Here is an 18,620-nt window from a genome sequence, read left to right as displayed (position 1 = left end):
TGGCTGGTCGATCGAAGTTGGCGAGTGGGAGTGTAGAAGGTCAGGCGATCGTTGAGGTGTCTTCTGTCCAGTACTGAGTGAAACACACACGTGGGGGCCTCACCACAGGCTTGGATCAAGATTTTAAAATTGAGAGCCTCATTTGGAGTTCGGTGGGCGGGTTACTCTGTCACAAACGCAACGGATAAGAAAAAGTTCACTTACCTTTGCCGGCCTGGTCCGGCCCCGCATTGTTCTGCTTCTCTGCCCCTCACAGGAAGCAGGCAGCCTCCCTCTCCTCCTCATATAGGCTGGAGAAAAGGCTGAGTGCGTATGACTGGATTAGTTGACCCTGGGGCCGACCAAACAGTCAGCACCCTCAGAGTGGGCGAGCCTCTCCCCTGTCCTAGAACAGGACCTCCCACCTGCCCCCCCCCCCCCCAACCAAACCCTTCTGCTTTCTCACAGTGCGATAGGCAGAAACATAAAATGGTGTTTATAATATAAATTCATGTTTTTGCTTTTCGCACTCCGAGAATGCAGTGGGGCGACGTTCCTTCGCCCAGATTGAGGAGCCGAGCCTGGACGACAGGAATGTAAGAAAAGCCTGATGTGGTAAAACCTGAGACTGCTGGAGTGTGTCCAGTCAGCAGACTGACACATCATGACTCAGAAGTGAAATGATGGAACTGCCTCCGGTCCGGAAAGTGTGTTTAATCACCACTGTTTCTGCATCATCAGAGGAGCTTGCCGCACCTGCACACACGTGCCCTGTTCCGTATGGAACTAAATAAATGCGGAACATGGGGCAGGAAGAGACTCCGAGAGAGCACGGGACATTAGAAGGTTAAGCTCAGCTCTCTTGGTGCACAGAATTGCAGGGTTTTGAGGCAGGCGTGCACCATGCTGGCTCTCACTGAGCTCTTACTGTCTCTGTTGGTGACTGTCCTCACAGCACAGTACCTCAAGCTCCAGTGGTCGAGGAGGCGATACCCCCCCGGACCGACCCCGCTCCCCATCATCGGCAACCTGTGGACCCTGAAATTTGAGATTCGCCATGAGACCCTCATGCAGGTACGGTAGCCACGTTAGTGACAGCGCTTCATTTCCATGCTTAATAATGATTTACAGTAGTTAATTACATTGTTATATGTGAATAAATCATGTTCCAATGTGCATGGCAATTATAGCCATGGACACAGGAGAGTATTTTAACTAAATTGTCGCAGTAGAAACCAAGACACCTGGGTTTAAATCCCGACATACCCACTTAAGTATTTAGTGTGATCTTGGGCACATTTTTCATAGCAAATAAACAACCCCATTGCAAAAATGTAAGGGTTAATTCAATATGTTTACATTTTGCGAGCCTGCAGCTCTTGCAAAAGGTTTTCTGCCGTATACAAAATGCATACTTGTTTTCACCCACCCCACCTACTAAAATAGACATTACACCCTCTCCATTCACACTGAAATATTGTGGCAGTTTGTCATAGCTGCCGTGTCCGATGCCTCTGATTGGCTGCATTTTTAGCTAAAGGTAGTTGCCATTCTGTGATTAAAATGGTCCATTCAATGAATGACGTCACAGTAGGTGTCAAAACCCAATCAGACGTCATCAAACAATGGAACATTCTAGAATGCCTGTGGTTGGTGACGCAAGACAGGGTAAAGAAAGAACTGCACTTTCCTCTTTTCGCGACGGCCCTTTTATTGGCCATAAATTTGGGCGCATAATTTCAGGTCATCTTCAGGTACACAATATTTTTATAAATCATCACAGTCGTGGAACCTTTGCTTCGTATGGTAGCCCCATGCCAGCTGCGCAGTGCCTTCTGGGCTGAAAGGCCTTCATCGCCAACGAAATGCAAGCGCCCGTCACTCTATAAGCAAGAGAGGGTGATCTGGCAGCAGAAACATAGAGTGAATTCTTTTTTTTTGTGTGTTTTCTTTTAATAATCTGGTCTTGTCGGACCGATGTTAACAAGATGCACTATTATTTAGATGATACCCGAGCCAAAAGAAATGTCACATCATGACATTGCTACGTAATGTTTATTGTAGATTTTGTGTATTGCCTCAGTCATTTCATTTTTCTGCTGTTTTTAAGTGCTGTAAATAACAGTTTTTGCTATTAACTATTTAGCGTGAAATACATTGATCGCATTTCATGCCAAAACCCCGCCATCAAAATCACAAGTGCCGTGAACGCCAACCCCTCGCGTTCTGCCAGTTTGCATTGTTACCATGTTCATGCACCAACATTTTACAGCACAGTGGAATTCAGAAATGTCGCAAAAGTTTTAAAATAAATGTGTGAAATTACCAAAACACATGGCGTGTATATGAAGAGTGCTACATGCCGAATAAGTGCTTCAACCACCCATCAAGGGTAGCAAGCGCTATATAAATGCAAAACTTTTCCTCCCTCTTCTATCCCTCCACTATCCTTCTCAATCCAAATAACTGACTGTAATTTTAAATTGTGCTTTTATGGATATTTATGCTCAATATCCGAATAAAGAGAAATTGATGGAACTGACTAACATATCCACCACTCAAATTACTTCCATATTTTCGCTATACTAATTCACCACTAATCCTTTCTGGGTTCCAAAGTAGCGTGCTATTCGCCAAAAAAGCGCTTCAACACCCCATCAAGGGTAGAAAGCACTATATAAATGCAAACCTTTTACCCTTCTCTATCCCTCCACTATCCTTCTCAATCCAAATAACTGACTAACACATCCACCACTCAAATTACTTTCTTTTTTTCACTATATTAATTAACCACTAATCCTCCATGGGTTCTGAAGTAGCATGCCACTCGCTGAAAAACCACTTTGAAGCCTGGTGAGTGGTAGTAATCACTATATGAATGCAATTACAATACAATACAATATATATATATATATAACTATATAAATTAGATGGATGGATAGATAGATAGATAGATAGATAGATAGATAGATATATAGACAGACAGACAGACAGACAGACAGATAGATAGATAGATAGATAGATAGATAGATAGATAGATAGATAGATAGATAGATAGATAGATAGGTAGGTAGACAGACAGACAGACAGACAGACAGACAGACAGACAGACAGACAGACAGACAGACAGACAGACAGACAGACAGACAGACAGACAGACAGACAGATAGATAGATAGATAGATAGATAGATAGATAGATAGATAGATAGATAGACAGATAGACAGATAGTTAGATAGATAGATGTGCCAGTCCTACACCTTAAAAAGTGATTAACAACAAGAACAACCCATACACCTATTGTGAGTATATAGCTGCCTAAATGTACTTGTTATTCATTACCAATAATTACCTTTACATCCATTAAAATATAAAGACACACTTCAGTTTCGTACACTCTGAAACTCCCAAACGTTTTGCGTAACAAATGCACATTATTATATACGTTGTCCATTATCTTTAAATGCACACCGAAGGACCTTATCTTATCTTATCTTAAGAGAATTTTCTAGAGCGCACTGACACCATAGGTTTCCTGGCGCTGTATACCTTCATAATTAATTTAGAAATATTATGCAGTTCCTGATAGAGAATTCAGACAGGAAGGCAGCTAAATTGAAAACTGAGATTTTAAATTTGGAGAAAGAAATAAGTGCTATAAATATGAGAGAACCTACTAAGAAAGAGTGCACTTTAAAAGATGTCATGACAACATATCAGGTCACATGAGACAGTGGAAGGCCGTAAGCAGTGGCATAGCTAGCCCTATGGCTGCCCGTGGGGGTCCCTGCGTTTGCCACCCTTTGGCGGCCGCTTGAAAACTGTGTGTGTGGGGGGGTGCTGGCGAGATTTGGGGGTGAATGCTGCCCGCGATGGCCGCACTGTAGAGGGAGTGGGGGGCGATTGCCGCCCCCAAGATGGCAGGTAAGAGTGGGAGGAGTCCCTCTGCCCCCCCTTGCTACGCCACTGCCCTTAAGTTACTTAGGGCCAAAAATGATAACAAATCAGGTGGGATTTTTACCTTTGGCAAGACATTTAATCCAGAGAAAGGAAGATACCCCATGAAATACCTCAAAGACTTAGAATTAGCTAATGACTCGGTTTCTAGCATGCGAAAGGAAGGAATTATCAGACCCTGGCGAGGGTCCATCAAATACTATAATTTTTTTAGGGGAAATAAAGAGAATGGACAATCGGAAAAAGGAGGCTTTATGGTCACAAGAAAAGAAGGAGAGAAACACGGGGAGGTAGATTAACGAAGGAAAGAATGGAGGTGCAAGCAAGATCTTGGACCAACAGGAAATGAGTACAGAGTGATGGCAAGTTCAAACAAGAGATGAGACATCTTAGGATATATCAGTGATTAACATGGCCCTATAACAGAGGCAATCATGGCTAAACCATGTATGCCTCTACAATGCTGCCTGAACAACAGATGCGTCTTAACAACACATTCCTTTACCATGCATGCCTTTACCACTCAATTTTGTCGTAAAGGCATGACTCGTCAAGGGATATGTGAGGTAAAGATCACACCCCAGCCCCCCGCCCTGAGCCCTAAAAACAACCCCAAAGCCATATAAACAACCCGACACCCTCGATCCTTAAACACAACTCCGACCATCCCTGAGTCCTAAAAAGAACCCTGACCCGACCTAAAAACAACTTTAAAACCCTTGTGAGCCCTAAAAGTAACCCCTGACCCCTCAGTCCTAAAATCAACCCGACCCCCTCCAAGCTTTAAAAACAACCCCCTATCCCTAAAAACAATCCGAACCCATAAAAACAACCCTGATCCCCTGATCCCTAAAAACAACCCCAACCCCTGTGACCTCAAAACTACCCCACATGTAAAAACTACCCCAACCCCCATAACCCTAAAAAATAAACTTACCAGACGACATCCATGTTTCCCAATTCTTCCTTTTCCAGTGCCCGCCTATCTGCACATCTACACTGCGCACTGCCTTAACACCGCATATGTGTGGTTAAGGCAAGTGTGGTTCCGCTTGCGGGGAAACGGCATGCGTGGCTCAGCCTGCGTTGCAAAGGCCATTTCCCTTTAACATGTCTAACTTGGTGTTGACTGAAGATATGGTGTAAATCCTGAAGGAGGGTTTAGGATTTTGCCATAGTTTTGATTGCGATATCAATACAATTAAAATTGATCCTTACAAGTTTGTGAGGAAGTCGAAATTGAAAAAGTGTAAGAATGAACCTAAGCTTGTCCAACCTGTGGTAAGTACAGGACATATAAGATAGAAATACTATTTTGAGTATTAGCGAGGTTGATAGAAACCCAAATTCGATTATAGATCTCTTACAAGAACTAGATATTCAATGTAAACTGACTAAAGACAGTTGACTTAAGAGCAAATCTAAGATTTTGCTACAGTTGCCCAGTGGATATAATATTGATTTGTTTCATCAGATGGTATTAAATGACCTTGATAAATGTAGGGAGGGTTTTGAAGGAAGAATTTGATCATATGGTTATGTCAATCTGACAACTTCTGAAAATCAGCCTTGTCACTGTTGAAGAATAGTCAAGGCATTACTACAAGGGAAGCAGATAAAGGAGGGAATGTACTTATCATGAACCAGTCCAATTACTCTGAGGAAATCAAGAAACAACTGGAAGCAGTGGAGACATATAGTAAATTAACAAACAATCTGATTCAAGAGATTACGAGGAGAATTATTGCCAAATTGAAGATTGAGAGCCTACTTCTCAAAGAGGATGAGTATATTTACCTGAAAGTTAATAAGCTCAGGTACCTGTGCCTATACACTTTATTACAAAATACACAAGTGGCGCCCATGTGCACCAAGCAGAGCTATAGTTTCTGGTATTGATTCTCCAAATGAGAGGTTGTCGGAGTATGTAGATATCTTTTTTTTTTTTTTAACCTTTATTTATAGTGCATGTAGTTACAGGTATGGGCCTACAACCATCCCGGCCGGCCGCTAAACCGAATTGAAGTAAAGCAAGCATTATGCGTAGTTAAAGTAGTTCGGCCCCCGGGGGAAAAGATAACAGCTGAAAATCAGGAGTCGAGAGGTTCATTTTTCAAATAAGAAACTAAGAAAGTGTCGCACAATCGTACACAGTCCCGCAGTAATGTGCAAATCAGGATATCAGCAAACAATAGTGATACGAAGGAGTCATCGGGGGGGGCAAGATATACAAAGCAGGAGAAAGGTGGGCACAGCCCCATCGGGTAGCAAGCCTAACCCCCGCCCCTCAATACCAAACATACCGCAAAGAGCATGAGCGACGACGACACTAAAAAGGAAACAAAGACTAAAGGGCCATAGAAACAAATATCAAGCAAACACCCATCCCACAACCCCACCCTGCACACCCGCAGAAGGCCATGGCCTACCCCCCCCCCCAGCAGCGTGCCTGTCGCCCTACTAGAGACCCGAAAAATAGAAAGATAGAAGAGGAAAGCGAAGAAAGTAAGCGGAGGAGGGCCCTCATCGTGTCGCCCGGCCCCGCCCTTCACCCCTACACCACGGAAATCCCAGAATGGAAGCAATACTGTACTGGAGAATAACAAACCCAGAGTATAGACACGATATAATATCGATCGAACATACCCACTGCACCGTCTAACAATAATAGCACCAATAGACATGACCCACATCATCCCTGACCCTGTCTGGCAGTGGCACCGCCAGAAGTCCTCTCGTTGATCAATTTAGAGCACAATCCTGAGGGTCCAAACAGTACAAGTGGGTCCGGCTGGGACGCAACCATGGAAGAGTACAATAATCCATGCCCATCAAAGTGTAAACAGCCAAGAACAGATAATATCAACGCCGGTCCCGGAAGACTCCCAAAGCTCACAACCAACAACGCCATCCGATCTGGACTCGGGTCATGGAGAGTGCACCAGCCGCCATCTTGATCCAGCCGGCCCGTCCCTCTTCACCACACTCAGGGACTAGGCCTCACCACGAGGGCGCCACGGAACGCGTCTCCAGGGCAAACAAACTGTGGGACAGGCCCCAGAAAGGAGAGCCACCAAAAGGCTAAAGTACCGGCCGGGAGCCGCCCGCCTATATCGGGGGCAGACCTTGGTTATGCCCGGGCAACAAAATTTGGGGAGGGGGGGGCACGAGTCAAGCGCCCCCTCCGGTCCAATGTCTCCCCACTGCTCCTCAAGGGTCGCCAACAAGCGGACCGGGTCTTCACCACCAGAAGCGGTCTTTCACGTCAACGGCACCCAACGGCAGGCTCCTCATCGCCATCAACGGCCGTTGACGCTACAGCTGCGGCCGGAGGCCCCGCCGTGTCAACGCCCCGGTCTGGTCACCGCTTAGGCCGCGGAGCAGACGGGGACAATTCACAGGATCCGCTGCACACCGGGGCTCCGGGAACACACGGTAGGTGTTCGTGTTCCTTCTCCTATCAGAGTATGCCTTCTCAGCTCAGGATAGACGCCAGGATAGACGTGTGGGGCGAAAGGGCTCACGGAGCCGAGCGACTATGCGGCCATTTCGAATGCCTGCTTGGCTCCTCCCCCCGTAGATATCTTTTTGAGACCCACTGTTCGGATTCTCCCATCTCATATTAGGGACACTAAACATGGTCTTAAAATTTTAAGTGTGTCTGATTGGAACCAGGGATGATGCTTGTAAGCTTTGATGTGATTTCTGACCACCCCAGCATTGAGCGCAAATGAAGATCAATCAAGCAATCAGGGGTCTGAAAGCACACTACTCACCTGTGAGGGTATCAAGGCGCTGGGGGGGGGGGGTGAAGCGGCTCCGGATCAGTCATAGAGCCAGGTCTTGTGGTCCTTCCTGAGCGTGTGCAGGGTCGGGGAGCATCTGACGTTCACAGGGAGCTCGTTCCAGGTCTTGGCTGCGATATAGGAGAAAGCTCTCCCGCCGGTTCTATTTCTGCGGATGCGGGAGACCTCTGCCAGGGCGAGGTCGGCAGAGCGGAGGTTGGAGGCAATGGAGTATTTTCTTAGAAAAACTGTTGGGTAATTATTATGAATATATGAATATTACTGTAGATAGTGACTTCGAAAGTGTTTTTATTTAACAATGATTGATACAAACAGGAATGTGGCACTACTATGGGTTCTCGATTTGTGCCCTCATACATCTGTCTATAGCATGGTACAAGTGGAGGCATGTCTGGTGCCCTGGCAGTGAAGACTGGTCTGGTCATAATATACTATATTGGGGGAGATTTAGTGACAACACATTGATGCTATGGAAGGGTTCTGTTGAGCAATTGGAATGTTTCATGGCATCTTTAAACGACAACCAATACAATTTTCGTCTTAATATAGAACACAGTATTGAAAGTAGTTGTATCTTAGATGTGAAAATCTTTATCAAGGAAGTAAGATTGGGAGCAAATTGCATAGAAAAGAGACCTCTTGTATTCTGCTCTTCTAGGCACCCTAGAGCCCAATTAGGTGCCATACCATATGAGGAAATGGTGAGAGCCAGGCACAGCTGCAGAGAGGAACAGTTGTTCTTTAACGTTTTTAAAATGGGCTAAGAAAAGGGGATTATGAAAACAGCAAAAGATAGAGCCTGTAGCTAAGGAGAGGGAACACTCTCCAAGATAAGAACAGAAAAACATACAAAAAAGATAGAATTAAACTCATAACGTGAAATGGTTGAGGCATGGATACTCATAGTAGTTTTAAATAGACACTGGGGACCCGATTCACAGAACTAACTTAAGACAAAATCCTAAACTTACTACTTTTGGTATTCACAGAAGGCATTTAGTAGTAGTAAAGTTAGGATTTTGTCTTAAGTCTGTCTTAAATCTGTCCTAAGTGTGTCTTAAGTGTGTCTTAAGTGTGTCTTAAGTCTGTCTTAAGTCTGTCTTAAGCGTGTCTTAAGTCTGTCTTAAGTCTGTCCTAAGTTTGTCTTAAGTCTGTCTTAAGTCTGCCCTAAGTGTGTCTTAAGTGTGTCTTAAGTGTGTCTTAAGTGTGTCTTAAGTGTGTCTTAAGTGTGTCTTAAGTCTGTCTTAAGTCTGTCTTAAGTCTGTCTTAAGTTTGTCTTAAGTCTGTCTTAAGTCTGTCCTAAGTTTGTCTTAAGTCTGTCTTAAGTCTGTCTTAAGTCTGTCCTACTACTTTTGGTATTCACGGAAGGTATTTAGTAGTAGTAAAATTAGGAATTTGTCTTAAGCTTGACTTAAGACAGACTTCAGTCAAACTTAGGACATACTTAAGACAGACTTAAGACAGACTTAAAACAAAATCCTAACTTTACTACTACTAAATGCCTTCTGTGACTACCAAAAGTAGTACGTTTAGGATTTTATCTTAAGTTAGTTCTGTGAATCGGGCCCTGGATTCTCTTGACCAATGACTTAGTGACAGCAAAATGTATCACAAGGAAGGCTAGTATTACATTCAGATGGGGAATTATCCTGAGAAATATAGTTAGCTGAGTCCCCCTTTCCACTATCAAAACAGCCAGCTGGATGACACAACATAAAATAGGGTTTCTATCAATGTGGGTGTTACGGTGCTTGGAGACTTGCAGATGATAAGAAACAATATTTCCAATACAACACATGGACTATACATCAACTAAACACCAGGATCACATGTTCTGCCAAGTATGGGGTTTATGTGATTGTTTGTGGTTGTGGGGTTCTCTATGTAGGTAGTACTTTTAGACCCTCACTAGAGCGAGTATTTAAACACTTGAGAGCTATAAAATAAATTATTGTTAGATATCATATAGCTGTACAGGGAAACAACCTTTACGACGCAGTCATTACATCGCACTACATTTACAATGCAGTCATTACATCACAACATCCTTTACAATGCATGTCACTACAACGCATCCATTACATTGCATGTCATTACAACGCATGACACTACAATACATGTCACTACAACGCAGGCATTACATTGCATGTCATTACAACGCATATCATTATAATGCATAGTACCCCCACACTATCCAACACTTACCCTACTGTTGCACCCCCAGGAGTTAGAATAGTAATTTTTAGGCCTACACTATGCAACACTTATCTTAAATGCAATGTACTGGTATGTGTTGTAATGGTATGCGTTGTAAAGGTATAATGCGATGTAATGGAATGCGTTGTAAATGCAGTTTTAAAAACTTCGTTGTAGTGGTATGCGATGTAAATGTATGCGTTATAAAGGATGTTGCGATGTAAAAACTGATTGTAAAAGCATGTGTTGTAAATGTAAGCATCACCTAATGATCCCCTCCCGATTACCATCATAAAACAACTAGATACCCCTCATCTGCAGGTGATTCTTAACACTCTCAATGCCTCACTAGTACAATCTGTTGTTCCTGCTCCTTGGAAACATGCAATTGTGACCCCCCTCTTGAAAAAACCTATGGCTGACCCTGAGGTTCTTGCAAATTACAGACCCATTTCTCTCCTACCAACATTTTCTAAAATACTGGAAAGACACGTCCACTCACTACTCTCACAATTCAGAGAAGATAATAACTCTCTCCATTCCTCTCAATCCAGCTTTCGAGCCGGCTACTCCACTGAGACAGCATTACTAGGAGTTACGGAAAAGCTCCGTCAACTTCTAGATGAAGGCCAGACAGTCGCACTTATCCTATTAGACCTTAGTGCGGCCTTTGATACCATTTCGCACAAACTGCTAATACACATGCTTAAAAACTCGGGCATTTGCGGCCCGGCTCTAGATTGGACAATCGTACTTTTCAAATCATGTCAACCACAGCCTGCTCCAAAACTTACACCGCGCCGCATGGAGTACCACAGGGCTCGATCCTCAGTCCACTGCTATTTAACCTTTACGTCAGACCTTTGGCGGACATAGCAGACCAAGAGGGACTAACTCTTTTTACCTATGCAGACGAATCTCAAATTATCTTTTCCCTCTCTAATCCTAACCCCTCGGCACCATCATGTCTTAAACAAGGCCTCAGTAACATTTCCAACTGGATGACCAAAAACCATCTGAAAAAAAAAGGTGAGAAGAGCGAGGTCTTGATCCTGGGTAAACAGAAAGACCTTTGGAAGCTTTCTCACTGGCCTATTCAAATGGAAAACCTCCCCAAACCAACTAGCCACGTTCGGAACCTGGGCGTCATTGTTGATGATACACTATCCATGCATCAACAAACCGTCAAAGTGACTGCACTCTGCTTCACCATTCTGAAATGGCTCAGGAAAATCCTATGGATGTTGCCAGTCCCCACCCAAAAGACCGTAGTTCACGCGCTCATTACATCAAGACTTGACTACTGCAACTTTCTCTACCTGGGGTCAAATAAGGCCGTGATCCGCAGACTGCAGCTAATTCAGAATTCAGCTGCCAGGTTGCTTTGCAGAATTCCTAAAACCTCTAACATTTCTGGTTATCTACGTGACTTACATTGGCTCAGGGTGGAGAACCGTATTAAGTTCAAAGCCCTGAGCTACATGTTCAAAATTAAAGCAGGCACAGCTCCTCAATACCTACAAGCATTAGTACGCTCTTATGTACCTTCCCGCCACTTAAGATCTGAAACCTTAGGCAACTTTTTTGTGCCCAGGATCAAGCTCTCCAGAATGGGAGGGAGATCCTTCTCCTATCTGGGTCCCTCCAATTGGAATACTCTTCCCACCTTCATACGCAAAGAAACAGATTACATCCGCTGTCGCAGAAATCTGAAGACCTGGCTGTTTGATCAGTAACGTTAGCTGCTGGATCCGCAAGCTCTGCCTATGTCCGTCCTGGTGCCGGGAAACCCTTTTTGGGTAGCTGAGCACCTTACAAACTCAATAAATAAATAAATAAATAAGTCATACATTCAGCTGTACACTGTGGTGCCTACCCAACTAACACAGCCAGCGGACCCACGCCTGGATTAACCACCGCCGATTGACTCAGAGCGGAACCCCTCGATTGACCCTTCCGTGCGCCGGACTGTCCGACGCGCTATAATTGAAGTCCCCTCCTGGATCTGTTCACGGATACACATCCCGTGGCCAAATCCTTACACTCACTACCCTCGGGATTTAAGGGCTTCCGAATCCCTAATGAGGCGCTCGTTACCAGTCTGACAGCTCAGAACTGTACGCTGCACCCCCTTCGGAACTGTGACCACGCCAGCTCCTCTCCTCCCCCGCTCGGCCTCCATCAACACCCGGTCCTGAAGACGATCCTGAGATACGCGGATCTAAACGTCGTCGACAACACAGCACATTAAATGGCGCAGCTCCCTCAGTGGCTTACCTGAATTACTACCTGTAAAACGGTACTAAATTGGGTTACAATACATTTTGGAGCCGCTGTTTTCACCAAGCACACTATATATATTGCTTCACTTGCACACCTTGCGCTGTCCACAGTTGTCACTTGTGTCGCCATCTATGTCACATGCACATACCGAGCACCAAGTGCAATTCGGGTTGTTTTATTAATTTACTTTAATACAGTGCTGCTTTAACTGTATTAATTTTCTATGCTAAAATATACGATGCGATGAGCACGTTCTAAAACTAATTAAGTCTCCTTTTTTCCTTCAAAGTAATGCTTTTGGCATACATGTCTAATTGTCTATACATTGATACCTGTTGGAATATTGTCTGTCTATTATACCCGAGTAAGGGGCATATTTGAAAGAAACCGGTGGAGCAGGGCGTTATGCCAAAATCAGTAACGCTGCACATTGTCAGTTTCAAAACGTAGGGATGCATCGTATTTACAGGAATGTGGCGCACCCCTGCGTTTCCCCTAGCGATGGCGCTAAAGAAGCTGCCTAGTGCCAGTGCAGGCACCCTTGTGCCATGTTGCTAGGGTGCCTGTGCTGCAGGGGTGATTGTTTATGTGCAGGAAGGGACACCTTCCTGCACATAAACACTCTTTGCAGGTGATTGGCTGTTTCTTTGTGTGCTGCAAAATGCAGCACAAATGGAAAGGGCAAATTGCGAGGCGGAATGAAACATTTCGAGGCGAATCACCTGCTTAAGAGCAGGTATTTCCTGGTGAAATTTTTGGTGCTACCCCACACCTTGTAAATATGGGGCAGCCTCAAAAAGCAATGGGTGTTGCAATGGTACACCCACTGCAACACCTGTTGCACGCCCCTTTCATGCTAAGTGCTGGGTGAATAGGGGCCTTATTTACAAGGCAGCGTTTAGCCACGTTAATTGGTTTTATACCACCCTGTAAATAAGACGACTGACTTAACGCTACCAGAACGTCTGAAAGAGTGGCATTCTGGTGGCTTTGACTCCTTGTACATTTGCCCCTGAATGTCAAAATAAATTACATAGCATACAGCATACTACAATTTACCCCAGGTCTACGAACAAAGATTTGACCCTACGGAGAACTGAAGCGATCTGGATTTTGAAATTAAAACATTTGAGAAGCGTCTCTATATGGACCACGAATTACAATAGTTTCAGGGATAATAAAGGTAATGTCTGCCTGATTTTACACAATGATTACTTATGAAGAGAGTTACAATATTTTAGGTTGTATGTTTTGTTTTTGTAATCTTATTGTATGGGCAACAAAAATGTTGGTCTCATGTGGCAATGTGCTTTATTATACAACAATGCAGGGCACACTTCTCGTGCTCATTCTATCGCACTGCAAAGGCGGAATTCATTCCTCAATTTCACCAATTTATCCAGTATTCTTTGATAAACCAATTGCTCAGTTCATTAACCAAATTCTTTTTTTAACTTAAACTTGTTCATTTCATCACTACGGAGACGGTGTAATTGTATCTGTATATTTTATTAAACTTTACATCCTCCAGCTGTATGCCTGTAGCGGCTTTGTACACCGGCGCATTTAATACAGATGAATCAATTATGAAATCGATACAATGGACAGTTCGCTGTATACAGACCCAATGCATTTCGAGCCATGCGGCTCTTCGTCAGGGGTTTCTATGACAAAATAAAAAGACAGTTCAAATGACCAATCCATGCAAATATAATCTAAATTAACACATATAAAATCAGCAATGTGTCCCTTATTAACACAAAACAGTATCCCATCTGCCCTTACCGTGATCAAGAAACACTACTATGTGAATGTTGTATTCAAATCCTCACCCTCTTGCACCCAAACAGAAAAAGCTTCCAATCCAACCTCACCTCTAATATCAAACGCTCGTCCAAAAGCCCATAACTAATCATCCCTTCAATTCCTAAACTCCCAAGATTACACTCTGCTGTTCATAACAACTACCTCATTCACCCTTTCACTCCAAGTCTCTTACCTGTGAATATAACCGTTACTTCCTGAATGCCGCCATGAGTGGCTCCTGCTGTTCACTATCATTTTATAACTCCACCCATACCTCCAGTTTTGTCTTTCCTCTAACCCAGTGGTTCCCAAACTTTTTTGACCTGTGGCTCCCTTGACCTAATCGGCAGTTGGCCGTGGCTCCCCACCATTTTTTTTACCAGTGGGTGGGTGGTATGTACCTCCTGTTATCTTCCTTAAAGTAATTGGGACACATTATTTCACTCATCCAACCATCCGTTCACTCATCCAGCCATCCGTTCTCTCATCCATCCACTCTTTCACTTCACTAATCTATCCATGCTTTTGTCCATCTACCCCCTTTCACTAACTCATTAATCCTTACATCCATCCTTTCACTCATCCATCCATTCACCATTTTACTTATCAATTCATCCATCCACCCATTCACTTGCCCATCATCTACCCTTTCATTCATCCATCCATCCATCCTTTCACACACCCATCCACCAATTCACTCACCCATCAGCTGCCCTTTCACTCATCCATCCATCCTTTCACACACCCATCCACACTTTTTCCCATCCATCTACCTTTCCACCCATACATCCATCTATTTACCTTTCCTCTCATCCATACTTCCACTCATTCACTCATCCATCCATCCTTTCTTTCATTATCTATCCATTCCCCCTTTCATTCATGTAATCATCCTTTCAGTATTCCATCCAGCCATTCAGACATTCCTTTACTTATTTACTCACCCACCTTTCCACATTATGAGATGAGCCTTTGTCTGCAGAGTTGCAGGCAGGAGAGGCCTATCAAGAACAAACTATAGCAAAGGGTGGGGTGGTGGAGAGTTCACTATGCCCCTGCACATAGGCAGGCTGAAAACGTAGAAGACATGAGTCACACATGATACACAGTGCCAGGATCTGAGGTCACTGTAACATGGTGTTGTTTCCAGGGCTTTAAGCGGTGTAACAAAACTGGGGGATCTCTTCAAAGGGAGTGTTGGATGTAATTAAGAGCGCAGTTTAAAACACCTAGGCTAGAAATCTGCGCTTAGCATAGTGTTGCGCCCGACTGGTATTATGTTGTTTATGTCATTGCATCCAGATATATAATACAGCAAGCATCATTGCACCAACAATAAGCCAGAACTATTGGCTTTGTCAATGGTTGCTAGTTCCTTAAAATAAAAAAGCAGCAACCATGGCTTTAATATTGAAAATACTTCAGTTCAAATATGATGAGACAGTGAAAAAACGATAACCTGTTCTTTTAAACTTATTTCACAGGCTTCTTTAAGCCTTTAAGAAGTGTTTTCTAACGTTGCAGCATGGGCATTTTACCTTTTATGTAACAGAAGGCTCTTCTGTACACTGAGGCAGGAGGCCGCCACCACATACTTGAACACCCCTGACTGCCCCATTGTTATTCTGTGTGTGGCAATTAGCCGCAGACAGAATGACAATGGGCAGGAGGGGCTGCTCTTGGGCTCTAGGATGAGTGCGAGGCGGCTCCATCAGCGGGGGTGAGGCCTCTCACAGGGGAGCAGCGCTGCTTCCTGTGATGGCTACAATTACAGATAAAAGGCAGGGACGGTCCGTGGAATTTACGGACGGTTGGTCACCCTACTGTGCGTGGCGCCCCTGGCACCTCACTACGGCGCACTGGGGTGCCGCGGCGCACAGTTTGGGAACCACAGCTCTAACCCTATGACACGCCAATACCCTGTGACTACCTCCCACGCTACCTGTGTATTAAGCGCCCACTGAGCCCAAACCAAAACTACACCTACCGTGATGCACCTTTACTGACCCCGCCCTACTCAACCAAAAGCATCCATAACCCTCAATCAACATAACTGCCCCTCCCTACTAAACCAAAACCATTCCCTCGTGTCTCCGGCTTTACTAATCTATTCATTACTCACAAACTGAACATCGCAAACAAAGTGATCAAAATGATAAAAGTCGAAAAAATTTGAAAAGTATATCCATAACATACTAAACTTCATAGCCATTTCAATTGTTAGACAACAAATGTCATCATTTAAATAATTTGAATACATTGCATATTCATAAAAAACAAACATGAATTGTGCTTGAAACGATTTAATTAATCAACTTGAAATGCCCAGTGATGCTACATAAACTCAAATCCATGTCTCTTCTGTCTCTGAGGTGATAAACTCGTTCATTAGTATTCCAATTCCTCAAACTTTCATCAATGGGGTGCAGACACGTTGAGGCGATCAAATGCTCAAGCAAGAAAAAATCAAGTGTGAGTGCACTTCTCCCCTTAACAATAAAGAATGTTTGTTGTTAAGGGGAGGAGTGCACTCATACTTGATTTTTTCTGGCTTGAGCAATGTGCTTTATTGGCATTCGCTTAAAGGGGGTGCCTTATGACCACTACTGCCGACTTTGGAGCTGGGGAACCAGGTTCGAGTCTCAGCGTGGCTTAGTATCCTGTGACTCTGAGCAAATCACGTATTCTCCCCAAAAATGAATGCATCCTTAAAGGTGACGGGTGCTCATGTAAAGCGCTCCAATACCTTTGGGTCAAGTTGGCCCTATATAAATCTGCAAAACAAAATAACTTTTAAAAAAAGTCTCCACCAACCCTCCGTGGGAAGAGTGAGGACATGCGACATGTAAGATCAGAGGTTGTGGGGTAGAGAGAGGGGGAAAGGTACTGAACTGCTGCTGTGGTAAGAGGAACTCCAGCTGTTACAACAGGGTAGGACGCCCCTCCACTGTGGCTGTCATTGGTCGCCTCGCGGGGCACCTCGAGGTGAACATTATCTGAGCGTTCACAGATAGTTGCTTAATCCACTAGTAGTGCATGGGGCCCTAAAGTGTAAACTTGTGTCTGGACAGCCTGCGGCAAAGTGTTCTGACACACATTACGAAATGAGTCAACCACGTCACGCCCAGCTGCCAGCGGTTTGGTTCTCCACCCCGTCCAGCTTGACTAAATACCTCATCACCTCTCTCGCAACCTACAGCTGTAGAGAACATATTTCACAAGAAAAACTGAATACAACTAGGCGTCATCCTGGAAACACATAGAGGTGGCTGTCATTTTACGTCCTTCATCAGATTAGACATCAGGTGTGAGCACAAAACACTGCCAACCCCACAGCAAGTACAAACACAGAAAAGTAGCTACACTACCTTCACACCTTGTTGCACAATATCTTTGGGAACACAATGTCTCATGTCAATGAAGGTCTTTTGAATTGTATTTTTTTGCAGCCCGCCTGGGTGTCCTGTCAGTGTATTCATTTAACTAGATCATTAATACCTCATAAATTGATGTCTCTCACAACAAATGGCACTTGGTGAGAGTTCTGAAGCTGCCTTGTTTCTACAGAAAATACCATATGTAGCGATTAATAGGGGACAATCAACACTACCACCACCTTGTGAAGAAAGTGGTGCATTGTATGGTGTGGTTGTGAGACCTACCGTGCAATACACTCACATTAACGTCTTGGGTCCAATCAGGCTCGTTTGTAAAACCTTTAGCTCAACCCTGGGTAGCTGTGACTTTGAGCACCAATGCTTTAATGAAGGAGCAAGTGTGAAGCATTTAGAAGTACAAAACAAACGAAATAAGAAAGCCACACAACTGACACCAATTTCCAAAAATAGGTCTTATTTTTTATGAATTTTTAGACATTAAAACAAATATACGTCCACAGAGGGTTTGGGAAATATACATTTTTAAGTAAAATGTAAATCACCGCTTTTCACTCAAACTTCCAACAAGCATTGATACTACTGCAGTTAGCGGAAACTTTGTATAACTTTTATAAAGTTTTGTTCTGAAATTCCAGCCCACTTTGGATGACCAATTCTGGCAGAGAGGTGTTCAAGGGGGTTTTAGGACAGTTACCTTATCACTGAAATAGTCTTGAGTCCAGTTCCACCATTGATTTCAATGGAGGGGTTATGATACAAGGGATACAGGTTGCTGAATATAATGTATGATGCTAGTATAGCTGTGTGGTCGATAGGGAGGGGCTTCTTGGGGCTACTCCTCAGTCCACCATCTGGTGGGGAGACTTTGGCCACAGGGGTCGATGTCCGTTTAAGTCCTCTGGCTCCAGCAAAAGTCCTGTTGCCACTGCCATACTGGTCTCGATTCACAGTGAAACCAGTTGTTCCCTTTAGGGAAGGCTAATGTCCGTCATGGGTGACTGCACTCTGATGACTCTCCCAGCTCCAGCAGACTTCAAAGCAACTTTTGACCATCACAACTAGGTCATCAGTGGCGATCAAGCAATTGTGGCTACTGACTTGCCAGGGCAGGATTCTTCAGCTTTTGTGGCCCTGGTACTGTGATTGGAAGTCAGCCAACTGACTCTTGCAGTTCACCTCTTTTGTCTGGGGATCAG

The 18,620-nt window shown here is 44.1% G+C and overlaps 1 protein-coding gene across 1 annotated transcript in view; it reads left to right on the top strand.

Moving 5' to 3' along the window:
- Window positions 1-814: 814 nt before the first annotated feature.
- The window catches only part of LOC147684142 (cytochrome P450 2J4-like), a 71,805-nt gene continuing 53,999 nt past the window's right edge, over window positions 815-18,620 (top strand). The window contains exon 1 of the mRNA XM_086944533.1: window positions 815-1,053. Within this exon, the coding sequence (XP_086800659.1) occupies window positions 883-1,053 (171 nt within the window). The 5' untranslated portion in view covers window positions 815-882. The remainder of the gene's footprint in view (window positions 1,054-18,620) is intronic.

The sequence above is a fragment of the Lissotriton vulgaris genome, chromosome 11 (assembly GCF_964263255.1).
Source record: "Lissotriton vulgaris chromosome 11, aLisVul1.2, whole genome shotgun sequence".
In the NCBI taxonomy this organism is placed as follows: Eukaryota; Metazoa; Chordata; class Amphibia; order Caudata; family Salamandridae; genus Lissotriton; species Lissotriton vulgaris.
This window is presented reverse-complemented; position numbering and strand designations above follow the sequence as displayed.